The 20,308-nt window shown below is 41.2% G+C and overlaps 1 protein-coding gene across 3 annotated transcripts in view; it reads left to right on the top strand.

Annotated features, from left to right (window-relative positions):
* Positions 1-20,308, top strand: part of LAPTM4B (lysosomal protein transmembrane 4 beta) — a 98,315-nt gene that overhangs the window by 18,392 nt on the left and 59,615 nt on the right. For all 3 annotated transcript variants that reach the window (XM_025994742.2, XM_025994743.2, XM_072734245.1), the window contains exon 2: positions 11,799-11,910. In XM_025994742.2, coding sequence (XP_025850527.1) covers positions 11,799-11,910 — 112 coding nt within the window. The remainder of the gene's footprint in view (positions 1-11,798; positions 11,911-20,308) is intronic.

The following is a 20,308-nucleotide window of genomic DNA, read 5'->3' as shown; positions in this document are numbered from 1 at the left end:
TTGTTAGAAGATTTTAACTCTAAAGTATAGTATAACAACACTGTTCTTGAATGGGATACAAAATTTATATTCTGGTGGTTAAGTCTGTAACAGACTCTTCACTTTCATTAGTAGACACATTCTGTTTTATGAGTTTTATTTCTATCTGATGAATAGCTACAAGAATAAAGTATTCTTGTATATATTAAAACTAAGTGGAGTAAATAATATAATCAGTCCTTTTTTTTTTTAAGATGTTATTTATTTATTCATAGAGACAGAGAGAGAGAGGCAGAGGGAGAAGCAGGCATCATACAGAGAGCCTGACGTGGGACTTGATCCAGGGCCTTCAGGATCACGCCCTGGGCTGCAGGCAGCGCTAAACCACTGCGCCACGGGGGCTGCCCTCAAACAGTCTTTCAAAGCATATTTTATGGTAATCCAGGTTGTTGGACTAGGATGGTTACAGATAGGGACTAATAGACCTCATGAATAAAGCATATCAGAACATAAAGAAACCATGTTTGCTGTATAAAAAAATTAATTTAGCCATTTTGCACTTTATATTTGCTCTTGTCTTTTCCAAATGCTAGTCTTCTGACCCTTTAGTATGTGATACTTTGCCTTTTTTCTTTTTTTTTTAAAGATTGTTTTATTTTTTAAGTAATCTCTACACCCAGTGTGGAGCTTGAACTTAACCCCGAGATCAAGAGTCACATGCTCCACTGACTGAGCCAGTCAGGCACCCCTGTGATACTTTTTTTTATGTGTGGAGTTTAGGTCTCCATAGCCTATTCTAAACTAGGCTCCAGTCTAGACCCATCTCTTCATAAGCAGAGAGATCCAGAATGTTCTTTAAGACATAGAAGGGAGCATGCTTGTTCTTCCCACCCATACAACCTGCACCCAAGTCTCCCAGAGGCTCTTTGGACAGCATTCCTCGATCTGGCCTCCTCAGGGGGACCATCCTTTGCCTTCTGTCTACTGCCCAGACAGCTTTCTCATTGTTCACATGGGCTCTGTATTTTGAGAGCTTATAATGGTGCCTCAGCCTGAGAGTGAAGATTAGAACCCAGCCAAGTCCATTCGGAGAAATGGGCATGCTTCTGCTGGGATGGCAGATAAGCCTCATTTTGCTTGCTCTTGTAGCATACTGAGTGGATATCTGAGACACTCCCTTGGAAAGAATTCTGAGCATGCACCAGGGGATTGGTTGGCAGATTCCGCTGCCTGAATCTGTGAACTGGGTGTGGTGGCTTCTTGAGAGGGAACTGGACTACTAGCAAAGGCATGCATGACATCTGTAACAGTGATTGAGTCTCAGTTGAGAACTATGACCTTGTGCGGGGTTTCCTCTCAGTCTGAGTGGCTCATTTGTAGAATGGAGTGATAATGGTCACACTTCTAGAGAAGGCAGGACTGCGTCAGTGATATAAAATAGTATGGGTAGTGGTAGTGGTATCTTGAGGAAGCCATGTGAAAATGATGGCCCCATGGGCTACAAGGCGAAGCAAGAGGATTTCACTGAATTTGGGGGAAAATATTATTAGATTAAAAAAATTGCCTATTGAAACGTAGCTCTAATAAAAGGTACAACTTCCATTTTACTGCTTAACTTTTTTCCCCCTTACTGTGTATGACCTGAACACAGTCCTTTGGTTTATACCTTGAGCAACTTAAAACATTAGCTATAATTATAATTCAGTTCGAAGGACTGCCAAGAGTGGCTCATTTTTATGTTTTTGTTTCTTGGAACTGTCTCTTAATTCTCAGTCATTTACTCTGATACCCTAAAATTATTTGTGCTGTAATCTTTTGTTTCTCAAGATTTCCAGAAGCCTGTTACTTTCTGGTGTTAATAATGTCATCTCCTTGTGAAGTCTTTCAGCTTCTCCCTGAGCCACATTAGTATAGCAGAATTCCTTTTCACTCTGAATGAAACATCCAGTGGATTTGGCTGTCTTCTCCACTAGACAATAAGCTACCTTGTGGTGTTGGCCATAATATGTATGTGATGTCTACCACAGTATATGGCCTATATTTGTTGCCTAAGAGATAATTTCTGAACAGTTGAATGAATTACTTAATGAATGTTCGAGCATTCTGTATTTCTGGTTGTTGATGTATTTACCCCACGGAACTACTGATCTTTGGGGGCAACAGCCATGTGTTACTCCTTGTGTAGCCCAGTTTCACATAGTACATGAACGGATTTACTCAATTTCTTAGACAAATAGGATTTTACAATAAATCTAATTTTCACCCCAGAATATATTTACCACAATAATAAAGAGCAAGTGTCAGAAACTTACTTACTTACTTACTTACTTACTTTATTTATTTATTTATTTATTTATTTTTAAAGATTTTATTTATTTACTCATGAGAGACACTGAGAGGCAGACACAGGCAGAGGGAGAAACAGGCTCCATGCAGGAAGCCTGATGTGGGACTCCATCCCAGGTCTCCAGGATCACACCCTGGGCTGAAGGCAGCGCCAAATCGCTGAGCCACCTGGGCTGCCCAGAAACTTATTTTAATATCAGAACAGGACCATATAGATGAGCTTATTTGAATAAGAAAGTGCATTTGGATCAGAGTTCTAAAATTAGATTCAAATATATTTTTTTAAGATTTTATTTATTTGGGGATCCCTGGGTGGCGCAGCAGTTTGGCGCCTGCCTTTGGCCCAGGGTGTGATCCTGGGGACCCGGGATCGAATCCCACGTCGGGCTCCCGGTGCATGGAGCCTGCTTCTCCCTCTGCCTATGTCTCTGCCTCTCTCTCTCTCTGTGACTATCATAAATAAATAAAAATTTAAAAAAAAGATTTTATTTATTTGGCAGAGAGATAGAGTCAGAGAGCACAAGTGGGGGGCTGGAAAGGGCAGAAAGAGAGGGAGAAGCAGGCTCCCCACTGAGCAGGTGGCCTGATGCAGGGCTCAGTCCCAGGACCTGAAACCAAACGCAACATTTAATGAACTAAGCTGCCCAGGTGCCTCAGATTTAAAGGTATTTCAAGTAAAAAGTTCATACTTTCATTTCATTTTGATTTGCCTGTTGAAGTTGGACCCAAGTGAAAGGCACATCTGCCATTATTAGCTTTTAAAAATTATTATTTTTTTTTTAAAGTGGGGAAGGGGCATAGGGAGAATCTTAAGCAGACTGCACACCCAGAGTGGAGCCTCATGTGGGGCTCAATCTCACAACTCTGAGATCATGACCTGAGCCAAAATCAAGTCTGACTGACCCACCTCAGCTTAACCAAGTAAGCTACCCAGGTGCCCCTGCCATTATTAGCTTTATTTATTTATTTATTTTCAAATATTTGAGTATCAAAATTAGCCAACTAGGGTAACCTGGCTGGCTCAGTTGGTGGAACATAAGACTCTTGATCTTGGAGTCATGAGTTTGAGCCCCAAACTTTTTTAAAAAGTTAAAAAAAATAACCAATTATCTGAAATCAGTATATCTGATTATAAGCCTTATTTATTTATTTATTTTGTTTTTTAAATTTTTTTTATTATTTATTTATGATAGTCATACAGAGAGAGAGAGAGGCAGAGACACAGGCAGAGGGAGAAGCAGGCTCCACGCACCAGGAGCCCAATGTGGGATTCGATCCCTGGTCTCCAGGATCGCGCCCTGGGCTAAAGGCAGGCGCCAAACCGCTGCGCCACCCAGGGATCCCCTATTTATTTATTTTTAACCTTTTTACTGTGAGTATTCTACACATACAGAAAATACACAAAATACAACCAAATAGTTATATATCTACCACTCAAGTCTGACTTTTCTCTGAAAGGTTACCCTAAAGATGATAATATACATCCTTGAAAAAATCTCATATTTACTGGTACTTTAATCCTCTTCCTGGGCAATGCAAGGATTTAAGATCAGTTCAATTCCAGTTATCTGCTCTTGGTTTATAGGCTGTTGTATACTTTGAATCTATTTCTATTTGCACTCACAAGTTATTATGACTGTTACTGTGTTATCAATATTCACAAATTGCCAACATAATTATCATTTCTGTTATTCTTCTTTGTACATCTTCAGCCTTTTATCTGGCATCATTTTTCTTTTGCCCAAAGAATACTTTCACTGCTGAGCTGCTGGTGACAGATTCCCTCAGTTTTGTCCAAAAGTATAATTTATTAATTTTCCTGAGAGTTGTCTAATGGGTTAAACTCATCCACTGTATTCATGATTTGGCTACTGCAGTTTTTCATTCTAAAACCTCTTTATTCTTTTCAAATCTGTCCTTTTTTTTTTTTTTTTTTGATGCTAGTTCCCTGCCAAAATTCTCCTTGTGCTTTTTATCTATCTCCTTGCTTTTCATAAACATAGCCACTTTAGAGGGCATGCTCACTTACTTCAATATCGAGAGTACCTATGTTTTTCTTGTCTGTCCTTTCTCCTGATTCTTGTTCTGAGAGTCTTGTCTTTTCCTGTTTCTTGTATTCTGGACATTGCACTTGAAAAATTAAAAAAAAAAAATTCAAGGCATTGGATGATATAATCTTTCTCCACCGGGATTTTAGTAGCTTTTATAGGGGTCTGGCACCTGGAGAGTGGCTAAATCCAGTTCAATACTCAGATGACGCAAAGCTGGGCTGTGTCCCTTTGAATGCTTGTCTACGTCTGGTTCACCTTCCTTCAGTGGTGAGGCCCCTGTGGGTTCTTAGGGCAAAGCCCTGGGGAATCTACCCTCTATTTCCACCCAGGAGGCCCTTGACTGCCTGGTCCAGTGAGGCTGTCACGGGTACTGCTCAGGCTCTTAGCTCTCATCCATCTCTAACAGAATCAACAGATACCCCTGGGGTATTTCTGCCTTCTGCATCTTGGAACAGTGATTCTTCACTGCTTCATTAGCTCTCATGCTTTCTCACAGACATGGGTTCTTTGTCCAGATTTCCTAATTGTCCTCAGAGAGAAATTGATTTGTATTGCTTATTTCACCATTATTGGAAGTGGCAAATCTCTTAATTATTATTTTATTTTACTCTGATATTTCTCCTCTGAAATATCTATTTCCAAGATTTCTCTTGAACGCCTGGCCAGATTTACTTGTTATTGATCATTTTCTTTCTATTGATTGTTTTTAGAGAATCAAGTTTCATAAAAATATTTTATAACTTTTTATATTAAAAATATTTTTGAAGTTTTAAATAATTGTTTCTAACTCTAAAAGCAGTTTATGCTCATGTTAGCACTCTGGAGAATACAAAAGAGAGAGACAATGATAATGAAAGGTATAAGTCATTTGGAGCGCCTGGGTGGCTTAGTGGTTGTCTGCCTTTGGCTCAGGTCATGATCCCTGGGCCCTGAGATAGAGCCCCCCCATCAGGCTCTATGCTCTGTGGGGAATCTGCTTCTCTCTCTTCCTCTGCCCCTCCCCTCGCTCCTGCTCTCTCTCTCACTCTCATTCACTCTCAAGTAAATGAAACCTTTCTTTTAAAAAAAAGGTACATCTGCAAACCTACTACCTGGTTTATATATAAAATTGTATGTTTTAGTGTTTTTAGTCTGTGATTTATACATATGAACATATCACACATATACATAGAACTGGAGTAACATTTTTATGCTGTAGTTTTCATTTAACACACTGAACATTTTTTATTGTTAACACTTTGAAATATGATTTTTAATGCTTAAGATTCTTTTATTTGGTAGTAATATTATTAAGCCATTCTACTTTTGTTTCAAGTTTTCATTATAGATAAGTCTGCAGTCATTTTTGGACAGCATTTTCAGTACAAATTTCTGACTGTTGTGTAACGATTATCTCAGTGAATTTGAATATTATTAAGGTTCTCATGTTGAAGCTTTTAAAAAATGAGCTGATAATTACATTTAACATTTTCAGTTGTTTAGACTGAAGCTGTAGGTATCACTGTTCACTTAGGATGTGATATATGATTTCAAAGGTAAAGAGCATTCTGGCTGGGACACCTGGGTGACTCAGCAGTTGAGCGTCTGCCTTTGGCCCAGGGCGTGATCCTCGAGTCCTGGGATCGAGTCACGCGTTGGGTTCCCTGCATGGAGCATGCTTCTCCCTCTGCCTACGTCTCTGCCTCTCTCTCTGTGTCTCTCATGAATAAATAAATAAAACCTTTGAAAAAAATAATAAAGAGCATTCTGGATCCCTGGAGAACATACAATGGTCTCATCACTAAAGTAATTGGACAGAAGTTGAATTTATTTACATACGGAAGTAATCATTGTCAAGACCAAGGAAAAAAATATGTGACACCACGGGAACACTTTGTAAATAGAACAGGAACAGTTTGTACACGACCTATCCAGACAGACAAAGGAAGTCAAAGCATAAATGAGCATTAGCTGAACAAGATCACAAATATGCCCACTCTTTCTTTTACATTTAGATCAGCTGTACATAATCTGCTCCTGGCAAGTCTTTGTGTCTTCTTCATTCTCATTTGCAGTGACATTTCGTTCTTAATCAGAACTGATGATTGGGCGATTTTTGATGATGATTGGGTGATCCTCTCTCTTTCAGGAAGTCCTTCCTACCCAGTGTTCTTTGGGCTTTGACTTAATTTGACCTTTTCCACCTGAGTGTGTAGTAGCCACCGTGGATAGTCCTCTCCTGGCTCCTTTGCATAGACCTCAGCCCTCATGGATCCTCTGTCAACCTACTGTAGTCACTATATATATCACCCATGGCATGCCAAATTCCCATCCAGCAGTAGAGGTTTTATGATACAGTGCATACATGTCAACACACAGTTTTCTTATGCCCATTTCACTCTGATGAAAAGAACACAGTGGTGACTAGTCCTCTGTGATACGTAACGACCTTACCATCACATCTTTGTTTTATCTTTGTCCCCCACTTTCTGGACTATCTTGCAAAGAACTAGGGCAGCTGGAAGGGCAGTTGGCTCCAAGACTGTGGTCTGTGGCTTGTGAGTCTGGAGAGAAGAGCCACAGGGCTGGTGCCGTGGAGGAGAAGATGACAGTGAGCAGAGCAGCTAGGGCACAGCCAGGTGCAGGAACCAGGGCCCATGGTGGAGCGAGAAGCACACTGAACCAGTGACCAGAACTCTGCTGCCGGGAGGGATATGACGGGTACAGGAGGCCAGAGCAAAACCAGGGCTGGCCCGAACACCAAAGGTCGACTAAAAACAGGCGGAAAGCATGATTCTTTGGGCCTCCGCGAAGTACTTTCCAGCACAACATGTCTAAAATCAGCCTCATCTAGCCTCTGTCATGTCCCATATTTCTGGTAGTAACAAGGTGGGATCCTGTCACCCAGCCTTGAAACACCAAGGCTTGTTTGTTCCCGTTATCTTTGCCTCTCATCAGTGAATATGGCTCTGATGATGCTGCCTCACCACATGGAAAGACCTTGGGGTTCCAACTGTGGCTCTTCTAACACTAGGCCTGAGGTGAGGTCCCTTCACCTCTGAAAGTAACCTGTGAGACCACGGTCCCACCATGCTGTCTTGAGAATACAGGAAAGTGGAAGGAACCTCTTGTTACTCCTCAGGAGACCGGTGCAGTGCTCTCCAGCTCAAGGGGCCTGTCTCCTGCTGAGCCCCCCATCTCTTCTGGTTTGGTCCTCCTAGTGACAGGACTCTGATCGTGTCTCACCCCAGCTCAGAAACCTTTATGGCATCTTCATTAACTATTAGCTTGAAGCCCCAGGCTCCTGTCCTGCTCCTAAGGACCATCCACCATCCAGTCTTAGTCTGCATTTCTTTCCTTTTCTTTTTTTCTCTAAAGAATTATTGATTTATTTCAGAGAGAGAGAGTTAGCATGAGTGGGGGAGTGAGAAAGGGAGAAAGAGACAAACAGTCTCCCCATACTGAGCATGGAGCCTGACAAGGGCCTGGATCCCAGGACCCCAAGCTCATGACTTGAGCCGAAATCAAGACTTCCGTACTCAACCGCTAAGCCTCCCAGGCCCCCACCCCAGCCTGCATTTCTGTTCTCATTCTCTTACACTTAACCTTGCCTGCTGTGTTCAGCCGCATTGAGCTGCTTACTCTCTATTCAGTACAGGCCCCCATCCCAGTGGCCCTACTCAGACTGAATGTGTTCTTTTCCACACTGCTAAGCTTCCAAAACCTTCCCATCTCTCTGTGCCCTGTCCCAAGTGCTCCCATCTCTACAATGCCTCCCTGTGCCCTCAGTCTCAGGCTCAGGCTTCTAATCCCTTTCTCTGAACTTCCATTAGTCTTCCTCTGAACTCTTGGCATGCTTACTGCTGTATGCTTTGTGTTATTTGGGCACATGACTTATTTAACTTCATATTCTGAGCCCAGGAGAATTCTTCCTAAGCACTTAGTGCAGTTCCTATCTGTTGTTGCAGTTAGCAAATGTATTGTGATAAGTAAACCAGGCGTGTGGATAATAATAAGCTGATTAAGAACTGACAGATGCTTTCTCCACTGAGTATTCTTAGCTCCCTTGGCAAACATAAGTTGACCATATATGCATGGGCTTTTTCTGGGCTTTTAGTTCTGTTCCATTGGCCCATGTGTTTATGCCCGTACTACACTTTTAATTACCATAAATTTGTTTTTGTTTTTTTAAGATTTTATTTATTTATTTGAGAGAGAGCGCCAGCAGGGGGAGGAGCAGAGGGAAAGGGAGAAGCAGGCTCCCTGCTGAGCACAGAGCCCGACTTGGGGCTCCACCCTAGGACTCCTGAGATCTGAGCTGAAGGCAGACGCTTAACTGACTGAGCCACCCAGGTGCCCCTAATACTATAAATTTGTAATAAAATATGAAATCAGAAAAAAAAATGAGTTGACAGATGTGTTGGAACTAAAAAGACAGGACAACAGCGGTCTATTGCTAGCTGAGTGGCAGCCAGGTTATGTTCCATGCCAGCCAAGAGCTGTTATGTGGTTCTTGTTGAGGTGTAAAGAGGTAAGTGAACTCATTGGAGTGGCTGTTATATGCCAGTCACTCTGCTAGATGTTTTACTTGATTTACTCCTTTGAACCCCAATCAGATCACGTTCTTCCCTTTCTTTTTTTTTTTTAAAGCTTTTATTTATTTATTCATGAGAGACACACACAGAGAGAGGGGCAGAGACACAGGCAGAGGGAGAAGCAGGCTCCATGCAGGGAGCTCGACATGGGGCTCCATCCCAGGGCCCCAGGATCACGCTCCAGGCCGAAGGCAGGCACCAAACTGCTGAGCCACCCAGGGATCCCCTCTTGTACCCTTAAAATAAAACCCAAACTCTGTAACACTAGCCCTACAGAATCCCTAAATGTGTCCTTCATGTCCTTAACCGGATACACTGCCCTGCCTCCTCACTCCACCCAACCTCCACTGCTCCTTAAAGCTTTGCCTGTAAATCCTAGGTGTATGTCTTCCCTTTTCAGCCTCAAAACTGTGACCCATTATGGTAATAGTGAATATGCTGTCTTTGTATGGTGGCTTACTTTTTCAAAAATACAATCTTAGGTGATTTCGTCTCTGATCTCATTTCAGTTGGTAATCTTAGGACTGCCTTTTGCAAAGACAGGAGTATAGAGGGAATGAAGTGCCAAGAAAACTGGACAGTGTATCAAAGCACATCTTTGCTAAACATCACAAGCCAGCTGTAGGACTAACTCATACCTTTCTTTAAGCTTTAGATATGTTCTGATAAGCTTTCTTCAAATAGAGTTTGGCTAACCACACTGTCTTTAAAACGTACTATGAAGTTTCTAGGATCTTTGAAGAGAAACAAGCAACCGGTAGTTCTAATAACCACTGTGGGGAGGGTAATTGGTGGATAGCAATAGGATGGAAACTGACTTTTCACTATATACTCTTTTGTACCTTAAGAAATTTTTTAACCACATATTTGTAATGGTTATTTATGTTAGCTTTATATATATGTACATACATTTGTATACATACATGTATGTACGTGTATTTTACACGCACAGGATACATATGTTTACTCTGAAATTGCTGTTCATTCTCGTCATTTTATTTCAAAAAGCAATCAGATCATATGAGACAATTTGGAAAAAAAGAGGAAGAAAAATAATTATTCTGAATCCTACAATAATCCTTAAACGACCACTTGGGATTGCCATTGAAAAATGAATTCTGGGGTGCCTGGGATGGCCCAGTCGGTTGAGCCTCCGACTCTTGATTTTGGTTCAGGTCATGATCTCAGGGTCCTAGGATTGAGCCCCACATTGGCTCCACCCTCAGCACAGAATCTGCTTATCCCTTTCCCCCGTCCTCCCCCCATGCTTGCTCTCTCAAATAAATGAATAAGTAAATAAATAAAATACTTAAAAAAAGAAAAATGAATTCTGGAGTAGATGTTTTGTAGAACAAACAACCTGACATTCCCTTTGAACCTGTTCTGTAAGTAGGTATACCAAATATGAATTTTATAGTAGTTTTTATAGAAATTTATATAGTTTTTATAGAATTTTATAGTTTAGGCCTTTAGTTACTCTTGTAAGTAAAAGAATTTCCTCTACATAATCTTCATGGTCATTCATTTCTCTACCCCATTATGACAGGAATAAAACACATGCAAAAAGGAGAAATAACCCAGTCTCATCCTGAGCCTCACCTAAGCTTTTACCACACCTGCCCCTCCAGCCCCACCGCAGTTGGTACATGGATATATAGCATGTAGCAAGGGCAGTTAGGAAGAATAAAGGAAGTAGAAATTGTAGAATGGCCAGAATTTCCCAATTAGTTGGATGTAGAGTTAAGGAAGATAGCCCAAAGATAATCAGGTTTTAAGTATAAACAGCAAGCTAAAAGATTAGGTTTTAGGAATCAAGATTCCTAAAACTCCATTTCTGCAGATTGTTAGCTGCCCTATCTTCTGTAATGTTCTTAACTCCCAAGCCTCAGTTTCTTCGTCTATAACATCGGGATAATTTAGTGCCAATTTCACTAGATTATTGGATGGCTTAAGAGCATAGGTCCATATAAAGCACTTAGTGTAGTGCTTGAGTGTTTTCCACTTTTTTAAAAAAGATTTTATTTATTTATTCATGAGAGAGAGAGAGAGAGGCAGAGACACAGGCAGAGGGAGAAGCAGGCTCCATGCAGGGAGCCTGACGTGAGACTCAATCCTGGGTCCCCAGGATCACGCCTTGGGCTGAAGGGGGCACTAAACGGCTGAGCCACCTGGGCTGCCCTCCACTTTTAATGATTAACCATGATGCTAGTTTTTTAAGATAGAGAACATAAAAAGAGGAACAGAGACAGGAGATGGTGAAGGAAGGTGATTTCCATTTAGACGAGCTAAATTTAAAGTACCCAAGGGATGTTTGTTCTGCAGTCTCCAGAAGGCAGAGGCGGGCCTGGGGTGGATAGGGGCCTCACCTCACCTGTGCTACAAGAGGAATGATCCTGGCTCTGCCACTATACTGTGGTTTTGCATTCATTTTCTGTTACCTAGATGATTGCAAAGCTCAAATTGTATGAATCTGTGAAAATATTTGATCACCTGGAAGACCTTGTGATTGCTTATCAGAGTACACTCGGCTAACTGTGAGTTTGTGGGTTTTTCCAGCTTTGGGCGGGGGTGCTATTTATGTTGAGTGGTCTGCTTGCTACTTCAGAGTTTCTGCCCTGAGGCAGCAGGAGGTGACATCTAGCTGTCTGCCACAACCAAGCCAAGAGCCCTTGGTCTGAATGAGCATGTGGTGCTTCTGCCTTGGGAATATTCTCCTGCCCCTCAGGACAGTGGCTTAGTGTTGAATGGGAGGAGTCTCTGTTGAAGTTAAATTCCATATGATCAGTTTAAGTCCTGTTATAAAGAACATATCCTGGAGGTACTTAAATTTTTTTCCTTCTTATTGCAGATCATCAACGCTGTGGTGCTGCTAATTCTGTTGAGCGCCCTGGCTGACCCAGACCAGTACCACTTTTCAAGTTCTGAGCTAGGTGGCGACTTTGAGTTCATGGATGATGCCAGTAAGTACATCAGATAGCAGTTGTAGATCTTCTGGTATTTTTCAAGGGCAGGGAATCCTGCTGTCAGTTCTTCCTGCTAAATTTCAAATATTGATTCATGGGCCCATTTGAACTGATACATCACTTTCTTTCCATGGTTACAAATCAGATCAACAAATACTTATGTGCTGCTTGTGCTCTGCCCCTGTTCTAAGTGCAAGAGTCTAAATAAGATCTCTTTTGTTTTTTTTTATTGCACTTTGCATTAACTTTCCCATCTTTTAAATTATTGCTTTGTCATAGTCTTTTTACCCTGGGCCTTTTGGCCTTTTTGAGAGGATGGGAAGTAAATGGCAGGAAGCAAGGTCAAAAGGATCACACATATCTATCTCATTGTGTCTTCTATTATGTCTCTGTATTCACCTTTCTTTTAGGAGATGATCATTCTCTGTTCCAGAAACTGTGCTCATTATTTGGTGGACTTGGGCTTTTTTCTAATAAGTAAAAACATACACAGGGATATGGTTGTGGGATAGGCCAGAAGGAGGCTAGGCACCCAGCTCTTAAGATCATGGATACCTGAACATTTTATAATTATAGTTATGCTGTGTCCACACTTAAAGGGGCAGTATTGTGCATAATCCCAAACAAAAGATCATGCAAATTTAATTGGAGACCTATAAATGCATTAAAAAAAAATGTTGGGGCAAGATGAGTAAGGTGGGGAAAGAGCGACTCGAGATGGGTTTTAGGCATAGACCAGGAACATTCGAAAGATCATGAGGCTTGTGGGTTCTATTCTCAGGGTGAGAAAAATCACTATTCAGTGGTTTTCAGAATTAAGTGGTTATGCACTGATGTGTCTTCTGCAGATTCCTTTCATCGCTAAGAAAAGGATGCATTTAAGAGACTGGTGTGTGAGCACAGAAGCCAGGACACTAGTTTGGAGGTGTTTCCCTGTGATCCAAGACTGTACTGAGGTTAGGGAAGAGGGTGGGTTTTGGAGGTAGGATTGATAGTCCTTGTTAGTGTGGGTAAGAAAGGAAAGGGAGGAATCCAAGATGACCCCTGCTTTCCAGCTTGAATAAAAGACCTGAGCTTCAGTGAAGTGAGACAGTCTGGGGTCAGGAGATGAGAGTACACCTGACGGAGGGAGCTCGACTTTGCTTTAAGTGATTCACTGCATTCGTTAGGAGTCTAGGCTCTGAAGCAAAAGACCTTAGTCTGAATCCTGACTGTGCCATGTATTTTTTTTTAAGATTTTTATTGGTTTATTCATGAGAGACAGAGAGAGAGAGAGAGAGAGAGAGAGGCAGAGACACAGGCAGAGGGAGAAGCAGGCTCCATGCAGGGAGCCTGATGTGGGACTCGATCCAAGGACTCCAGGATCATGCCCTGGGCTGAAGGCAGGCCCCAAACCGCTGAGCCACCCAGGGATCCCCTGTGCCATGTATTAAATGTGTTAACATGGGGCTACTTAACTTAGTGTGCCTTCTATTCTCAATCTGCAAAATAGGGTTGATCATAGTATCTGCCTCATGGGATAGTCATGGTGATTAAATCAATTAGTGCATGAAAAATGCTTAGAATGCAGTCTGAGCCATGGTAAGTGCTCAATATATTTTGCTTTTACTAACCATTCTTATTTAGGTATGGTCCAGTTGGAATATGAGCTGTCTTAGAGTAGAGAGATTAAAATGGGGGGTGGCTCTGTAACCCAGAACCCAATGTCTGGGCTGATGTAAATTTGAGCACATCAGCCTAAAATGGTATTTATATTAAGGACATAGTGAAAGGAAAAGGAAAGGGGTCCCAGATTGTGCCCTGTAGGAGCACCAACAGTAGAGGTCAGAACAGGAGCCTGAGAGGAACTGGTACTGAAGTAAACAGAAAACCAGGAGATGCTTTCTTTTCTTTTTTATTAAAGATTTATTTATCTATTTTAGAGAGAGACAGAGAGAGAAAAAAAAGCAGAGTGAAAGGGACAGGCAGATGCCCTGCTGAGCGTGGAGCTCAACACAGGGCTCAGTCTCATGCTCTTAAGATCATGACCTAGAACCGAAACCAAGAGTTGGATGCCCAACCTACTGAGCCATCCAAGTGCCCCCAGGAGATGCTTTCTATCTGTCGCCTTCCACTACGGTAACTTTGTAATACGTACTAAGCAATCAGGACATTATATTCTGGAGTGTGGGACCTTGTCAGACTGAGATGAAGTTTCTGCTGTAACATTGCTCCTTCTGTCTATTTTGAATGACCCTGTTACTTTTACAGATTTTCCAGAAAGGGTAATGAGTTCTGTTAATATTAAATTAATATCTCTGCCTTCCCTCCCTTTAGCTAAAAGACCATGTAGTCTATATGTATAATGTTTGATTGATATTTATTTTATTTATTTATTAATTTTTTGGATTGGCATTTAAAAACAAATTATCTTTCACTGTTTCCAGTAGCAGGATTCCATTTCTAAGGTAACTGAGGTTAGAAAAAGAAGTTTTAAATGATACAGCTATGGTTCTCTCTGAATCGAACAGTAACACTATATGCCTTGCTCTAATTCCCAGAGATTAAGCTGGTAATGAGCCTCTGGCAGTATAGGCTTAATTTAGCTGACTTCGAAGACTTGCTGGGGCTTAAGAGTTTAAAATAGTAATTGTTCTCTAATGTCCTGGATATTAATTCCAGTGCATTTGAGTTTTCTCTCATATCTCATATGTTTGAAGGAAATGAATGAAGAGTTTGTAATTATGGTTAGGACTATCAGTCTTTTGAATCACATGTTATAAAAAGGTACAAAAGAGTAGATAGTCACTTGAGTAAATCTTTTTTTAACTTCTTTCCGCTTACATTTCCTTTTCACGTGCTTTTATCTCCTTTTTTTTTTTTAAAGATTTTATTTATTTACTTGAGAGAGAGCAAAAGAGAGAGAGAGGATGAGCAGAGCGGAGGGGTAGAGGAAGAGGAGGAAGCAGGCTCCCCACTGAGCAGGGATCCTGATGTGGGGTTCCATCCCAGGACCCCGGGATCATGACCTGAGCTCAACCACTGAGCCACCCAGGAGCCCCTGATCTCCTTTTTAAAACAAATTTGTAGGTCAAAGTTTATCGCGTTTGACAAGCCTTTCTATGTTTTATTCACATGTGGATAGAATTAAATAATCCTTGAAATGGGCATAATCAATTGCTTTAAGTAGCAGTTTTAAATTGTTATCTTTTTGGAATAGTTGTGGCCATCTGCAGATTTTATCCAGAAGGACAGAGCAGGAATGTGTTTCACTTTTCCATATGGTATTTTACTAAAATGATCTGGGAGAAGAAGATGTGTTATTTACATCAGGAAGAGCCATATGCGAGAATCCAGTGGGATAAAGAAAGAAAATATGTAGATTTCTCTTAAAAAAATCTAGCCCTTTAACATTTGTATTTTAATATATATTTTATATGGTGCAAAAATATTAGTGACAATACATATTTATAATTTATAAATAAGTACACATTTTTATGTTACACCCTCCTCCCCACCTCCCAAATTGACCATACTAGGAAAGAATAAGGAAGTGTCATCAATTCAAGGAAACTACAGAGACACAACTAATGTCGGTCGTATGAGATCCTGGATTGGATTTTGGAATAATAAAAGGACATTAAGGGGGAGCAAGTGAAATTTACCAAAGTTTTGTAGTCTAATTAATAGTATCATATAAATGTTAATTTCCTGGTTTTGATGATAAACGGTTACTACTAGGGGAAGCAGGATGAAGGGTATACTTGAACTCTCTACTGTTCTTGTAACTTGCCTATATGTCCAAAATGATTTCAGGATAAAAAGTCAAAGAAAAAAATAGTTCAATCTGTTGACTTAGAGGGCCAAAGGATAATGATTAAAAAGCATATATGTGTGGCATTTGGTATTATACACTCATAACTTACTTTGAGTAGAAGTAGACTGCATGGCATTTTATTTGTAAAATTTTAATGGATTCGCCAAGAATTGTGGCAGCAAGTATCAGTGCTGTGCATGGTGCCAAAGAGCCCATCAGTCAAATTAATTTCTGGTTAATTTTGCAGGAGATATGTCTTTTCAGTCAAACTTAGTTTTATTTACCAAGTAGACATGCTTGGCATAAGGAAGGAAATGTACATAAAAAATAATCAAGAATTGATGGTTAGCATATATGCCCCCCCCCCAATTTAGGATAAAGACACCACTACATTTATTGGAGAACAGATGATCTTTTCAATAAATAGTTCTGGGTGAAATCAATGAGAGAAAAACACATACTTCACAAAAGAAGATATCCATAGAACCAATAAACAGGAAAATATTTTCCACATTATTAGTTGTAAAGGAAATACAGATTATAAGCACAGTAGTGAAGCACTGCCCCTTTCCAAAGTGGCCAACACTAACCAAACTGATAATACCACCTCTGCTGATAAAGATGTGGAATGACTGGAATTCCCAGATTGCTGCTGGGAGTATAAATCGTACAACCATTTTTGGGAAAACTAAAGCTAAATATACATCTACCCTGTGACTCTGCAGTTCCACTCCTAGATATGGACCTTGCAGAAATGAGTGCTTGTGTCCGTCATAAGCCAGGTGTAAAAATGGTCTTAGTAGCTTCATTTATAACAGCTCCAAATTGGAAACAATCCAGATTCCCACTGGTGGTAGAATAGACAGAAATGAAGTGATCCAAAATGAAACCATATAAGCAAAAGGGTGATGGTGATTCACTGTACTTTTCTATATGTTTGAAAGTTTTGATAAAAAATAAAAATCTAAAAATGAGGTGCCTGGATGGCTCAGTTGGTTGAGTGTCTGACTCTAGGTTTTAGCTCAGGCCATGATCTCAGGATCGTGAGATTGAGTTGGGCTTCACATTGGGCTCTCCCTCTCCCTCTGTCCCTACCCCCACCCCATGTGCTCTCTCTCTTTCTTAAATACATAAAGTAATTAATTTTAAAAATCTAAGAAATAGGAAAAAAGAATGATCAGGCTTTCCATATGGCTCTTGGCACTACAGAGTAGAGCTTTACTTGCTCCAGATACATCCTCCACATACACTAGGCAGTCAGTCTGCACAGTTTGTCTACTGTGCATAAAAATCCCAACAGACGGGGATCCCTGGGTGGCGCAGCGGTTTGGCGCCTGCCTTTGGCCCAGGGCGCGATCCTGGGGACCTGGGATCGAGTCCCATGTCGGGCTCCCGGTGCATGGAGCCTGCTTCTCCCTCTGCCTGTGTCTCTGCCTCTCTCTCTCTCACTGTGTGCCTATCATAAAAAAAAATCCCAACAGTCTTAAGGAAATAGACACACATATGCAGCAGCAGAGGAAGTGAAGCCATAGGAACCATCCTGGTTCCTTTCTTTTCATCCATTCACCCTCTTGTCCTCCCATCTGTGTATTTATCTTTAAGTTGTGTGGCTCAAAAGGTTGCATATCTTACACATTGACTACATCTTGCTTAATATTCTATTTTTATTTTTTTTTAAGATTTTATTTATTCATGAGAGACAGAGAGGTAGAGACACAGGCAGAGGGGGAAGCAGGCTCCCTGCGGGGACCCTGATGGCAAGACTCGAACCAAGGACCCTGGGATCACACCCTGAGCCAAAGGCAGATGCTCAACTACCGAACCACCCAGGTGCCTCTCGCTTATTTTTTAAAAAAAGATAATTCAATGAAAATTCTCAATATTTTTTTACACAGATGTAGATGTAAGACGACCACTAGGGATAATTAAGTGACCTGGATAATCAAGGCCAGCAATTACTATCTCTAGACCTGAAGGAGGGGTGGAGGCTCTAGTTCCTGGAGCTGGGAATGAGGGACTCATACAGGGTTAACTTCTGCATCAGGATCAGTGATTTCTGGTCTAGGGCCACAGCCAACCAAAGGCAACCTCAGCTTCCCTTTGATCTCATGTCTGGGCTCCATACTGGCTGGACTCCACTTAAGCCAGAGGGTAAGAGAGGCTGTTAGAGCCCATAAGGGTCTGCCTCCTGGGCCAGAGAACTGGATGGTGAAAGGCAAATGGAAGACCTCTGGTAGAATTACTCACTTGTTTAATTGGATGTTCCACCTAACCAGCTATTTTGCCTCCTGCATGTTTCCCCACTTTGTCTGCAAGAATAAAGAACTGTGCTAAATGTCTAATTTTTAAAAAATTAGATACATTAAGCCAGGGCACCTCGGTGGCTCAGTTGGTTAAGTGTCTGCCTTCAGCTCAGGTCATGATTTCAGGATCCTGGGATTGAGCCCCACACTGGCTCCCTGCTCAGTGGGGAACCTACTTCTCTCTATCCCTCTGTGCCCACCCACTCCCACACATGCTCTCTCTCTCTCAAATAAATAAAATCTTTTAAAAATAAAATAAAATTTGATACATCAAGCCTGCAGATTATTTTTTTTTAAGATGTATTTATTTTAAAGAGAGAGAGTGAGCAAGCAAGGGAGGGGACAGAGGGATATGGAAAGAATATCAAGCAAATTCTGTGATGAGCACAGAGCCCAATGCAGAGCTCCATCTGATGATCCTGGGATCGCGACCTGAGCTAAAACCAAGAGTCAATTGACTGCTAAACCACTGAGCCTCCCTGGCACACCGTGCCCCACTTCCCCCAGCCCCCAGATTGCTTTGATTTGTTTGAGCTTCCGAGTTGGCTGGAGATTGAGTGGGAACTAAAATAGCTCAAACACCCAGTGCTCTTCCTTTTGTGTTGTTTTCTCACCTGCAGCTGTTCTAATGATGAATTTTGTTGTTGTTGCGGTTGCTTGCATTTTAATGTGTTTGAAATCAGGATGTGATTTACCATTTCGTGTGGATTTAGTGTAAGGATCTTGTTTTTCCTCCAAATATTTATTTTGAAAAAAAATTCAAACTTTCAGAAAAGTTTCATGTACAATGAACATCCATCTTGCTTTTTTCATTAATAATAATTTATTTTTTTAATAAATTAATTTTTTATTGGTGTTCAATTTACCAACATACACAATAACACCCAGTGCTCATCCCGTCAAATGCCCCCCTCAGTGCCTGTCACCCATTCACCCCCACCCCCCGCCCTCCTCCCCTTCCATCACCCCTAGTTCGTTTCCCCGAGTTAGGAGTCTTTATGTTCTGTCTCCCTTTCTAATACTTCCCACACATTTCTTCTCCCTTCCCTTATATTCCCTTTCACTACTATTTATATTCCCCAAATGAATGAGAACATATAATGTTTGTCCTTCTCCAATTGACTTACTTCACTCAGCATAATACCCTCCAGTTCCATCCACGTTGAAGCAAGTGGTGGGTATTTGTCGTTTCTAATGGCTGAGTAATATTCCATTGTATACATAGACCACATCTTCTTTATCCATTCATCTTTCGATGGACACCGAGGCTCCTTCCACAGTTTGGCTATTGTGGACATTGCTGCTAGAAACATCGGGGTGCAGGTGTCCCAGCGTTTCATTGCATCTGAATCTTTGGGGTAAATCCCCAACAGTGCAACTGCTGGGTCGTAGGGCAGGTCTATTTTTAACTCTTTGAGGAACCTCCACACAGTTTTCCAGAGTGGCTGCACTAGTTCACATTCCCACCAGCAGTGTAAGAGGGTTCCCTTTTCTCCGCATCCTCTCCAACATTTGTGGTTTCCTGCCTTGTTAATTTTCCCCATTCTCACTGGTGTGAGGTGGTATCTCATTGTGGTTTTGATTTGTATTTCCCTGATGGCAAGTGATGCAGAGCATTTTCTCATGTGTGTGTTGGCCATGTCCCTGTCTTCCTCTGTGAGATTTCTGTTCATGTCTTTTGCCCATTTCATGATTGGATTGTTTGTTTCTTTGCTGTTGAGTTTAATAAGTTCTTTATAGATTTTGGAAACTAGCCCTTTATTTGATATGTCATTTGCAAATATCTTCTCCCATTCTGTAGCTTGTCTTTTAGTTTTATTGACTGTATCCTTTGCTGTGCAGAAGCTGCTTATCTTGATGAAATCCCAATAGTTCATTTTTGCTTTTGTTTCTTTTGCCTTTGTGGATGTATCTTGCAAGAAGTTACTGTCGCCGAGTTCAAAAAGGGTGTTGCCTGTGTTCTCTTCTATTATTTTGATGGACTCTTGTGTCACATTTAGATCTTTCATCCATTTTGAGTTTATCTTTGTGTATGGTGAAAGAGAGTGGTCCAGTTTCATTCTTCTGCATGTGGATGTCCAATTTTCCCAACACCATTTATTGAAGAGACTGTCTTTCTTCCAGTGGATAGTCTTTCCTCCTTTATCGAATATTAGTTGCCCATACAGTTCAGGGTCCCCTTCTGGGTTCTCTATTCTGTTCCATTGATCTATGTGTCTGTTTTTGTGCCAGTATCACACTGTCTTGATGACCACAGCTTTGTAGTACAACCTGAAATCTGGCATTGTGATGCCCC

This window comes from Vulpes vulpes, chromosome 13 (assembly GCF_048418805.1).
Source record: "Vulpes vulpes isolate BD-2025 chromosome 13, VulVul3, whole genome shotgun sequence".
Taxonomy (NCBI): Eukaryota; Metazoa; Chordata; class Mammalia; order Carnivora; family Canidae; genus Vulpes; species Vulpes vulpes.
The sequence above is the reverse complement of the archived record's forward strand: the minus strand, read 5'-3'. Positions and strand labels throughout refer to the sequence as shown.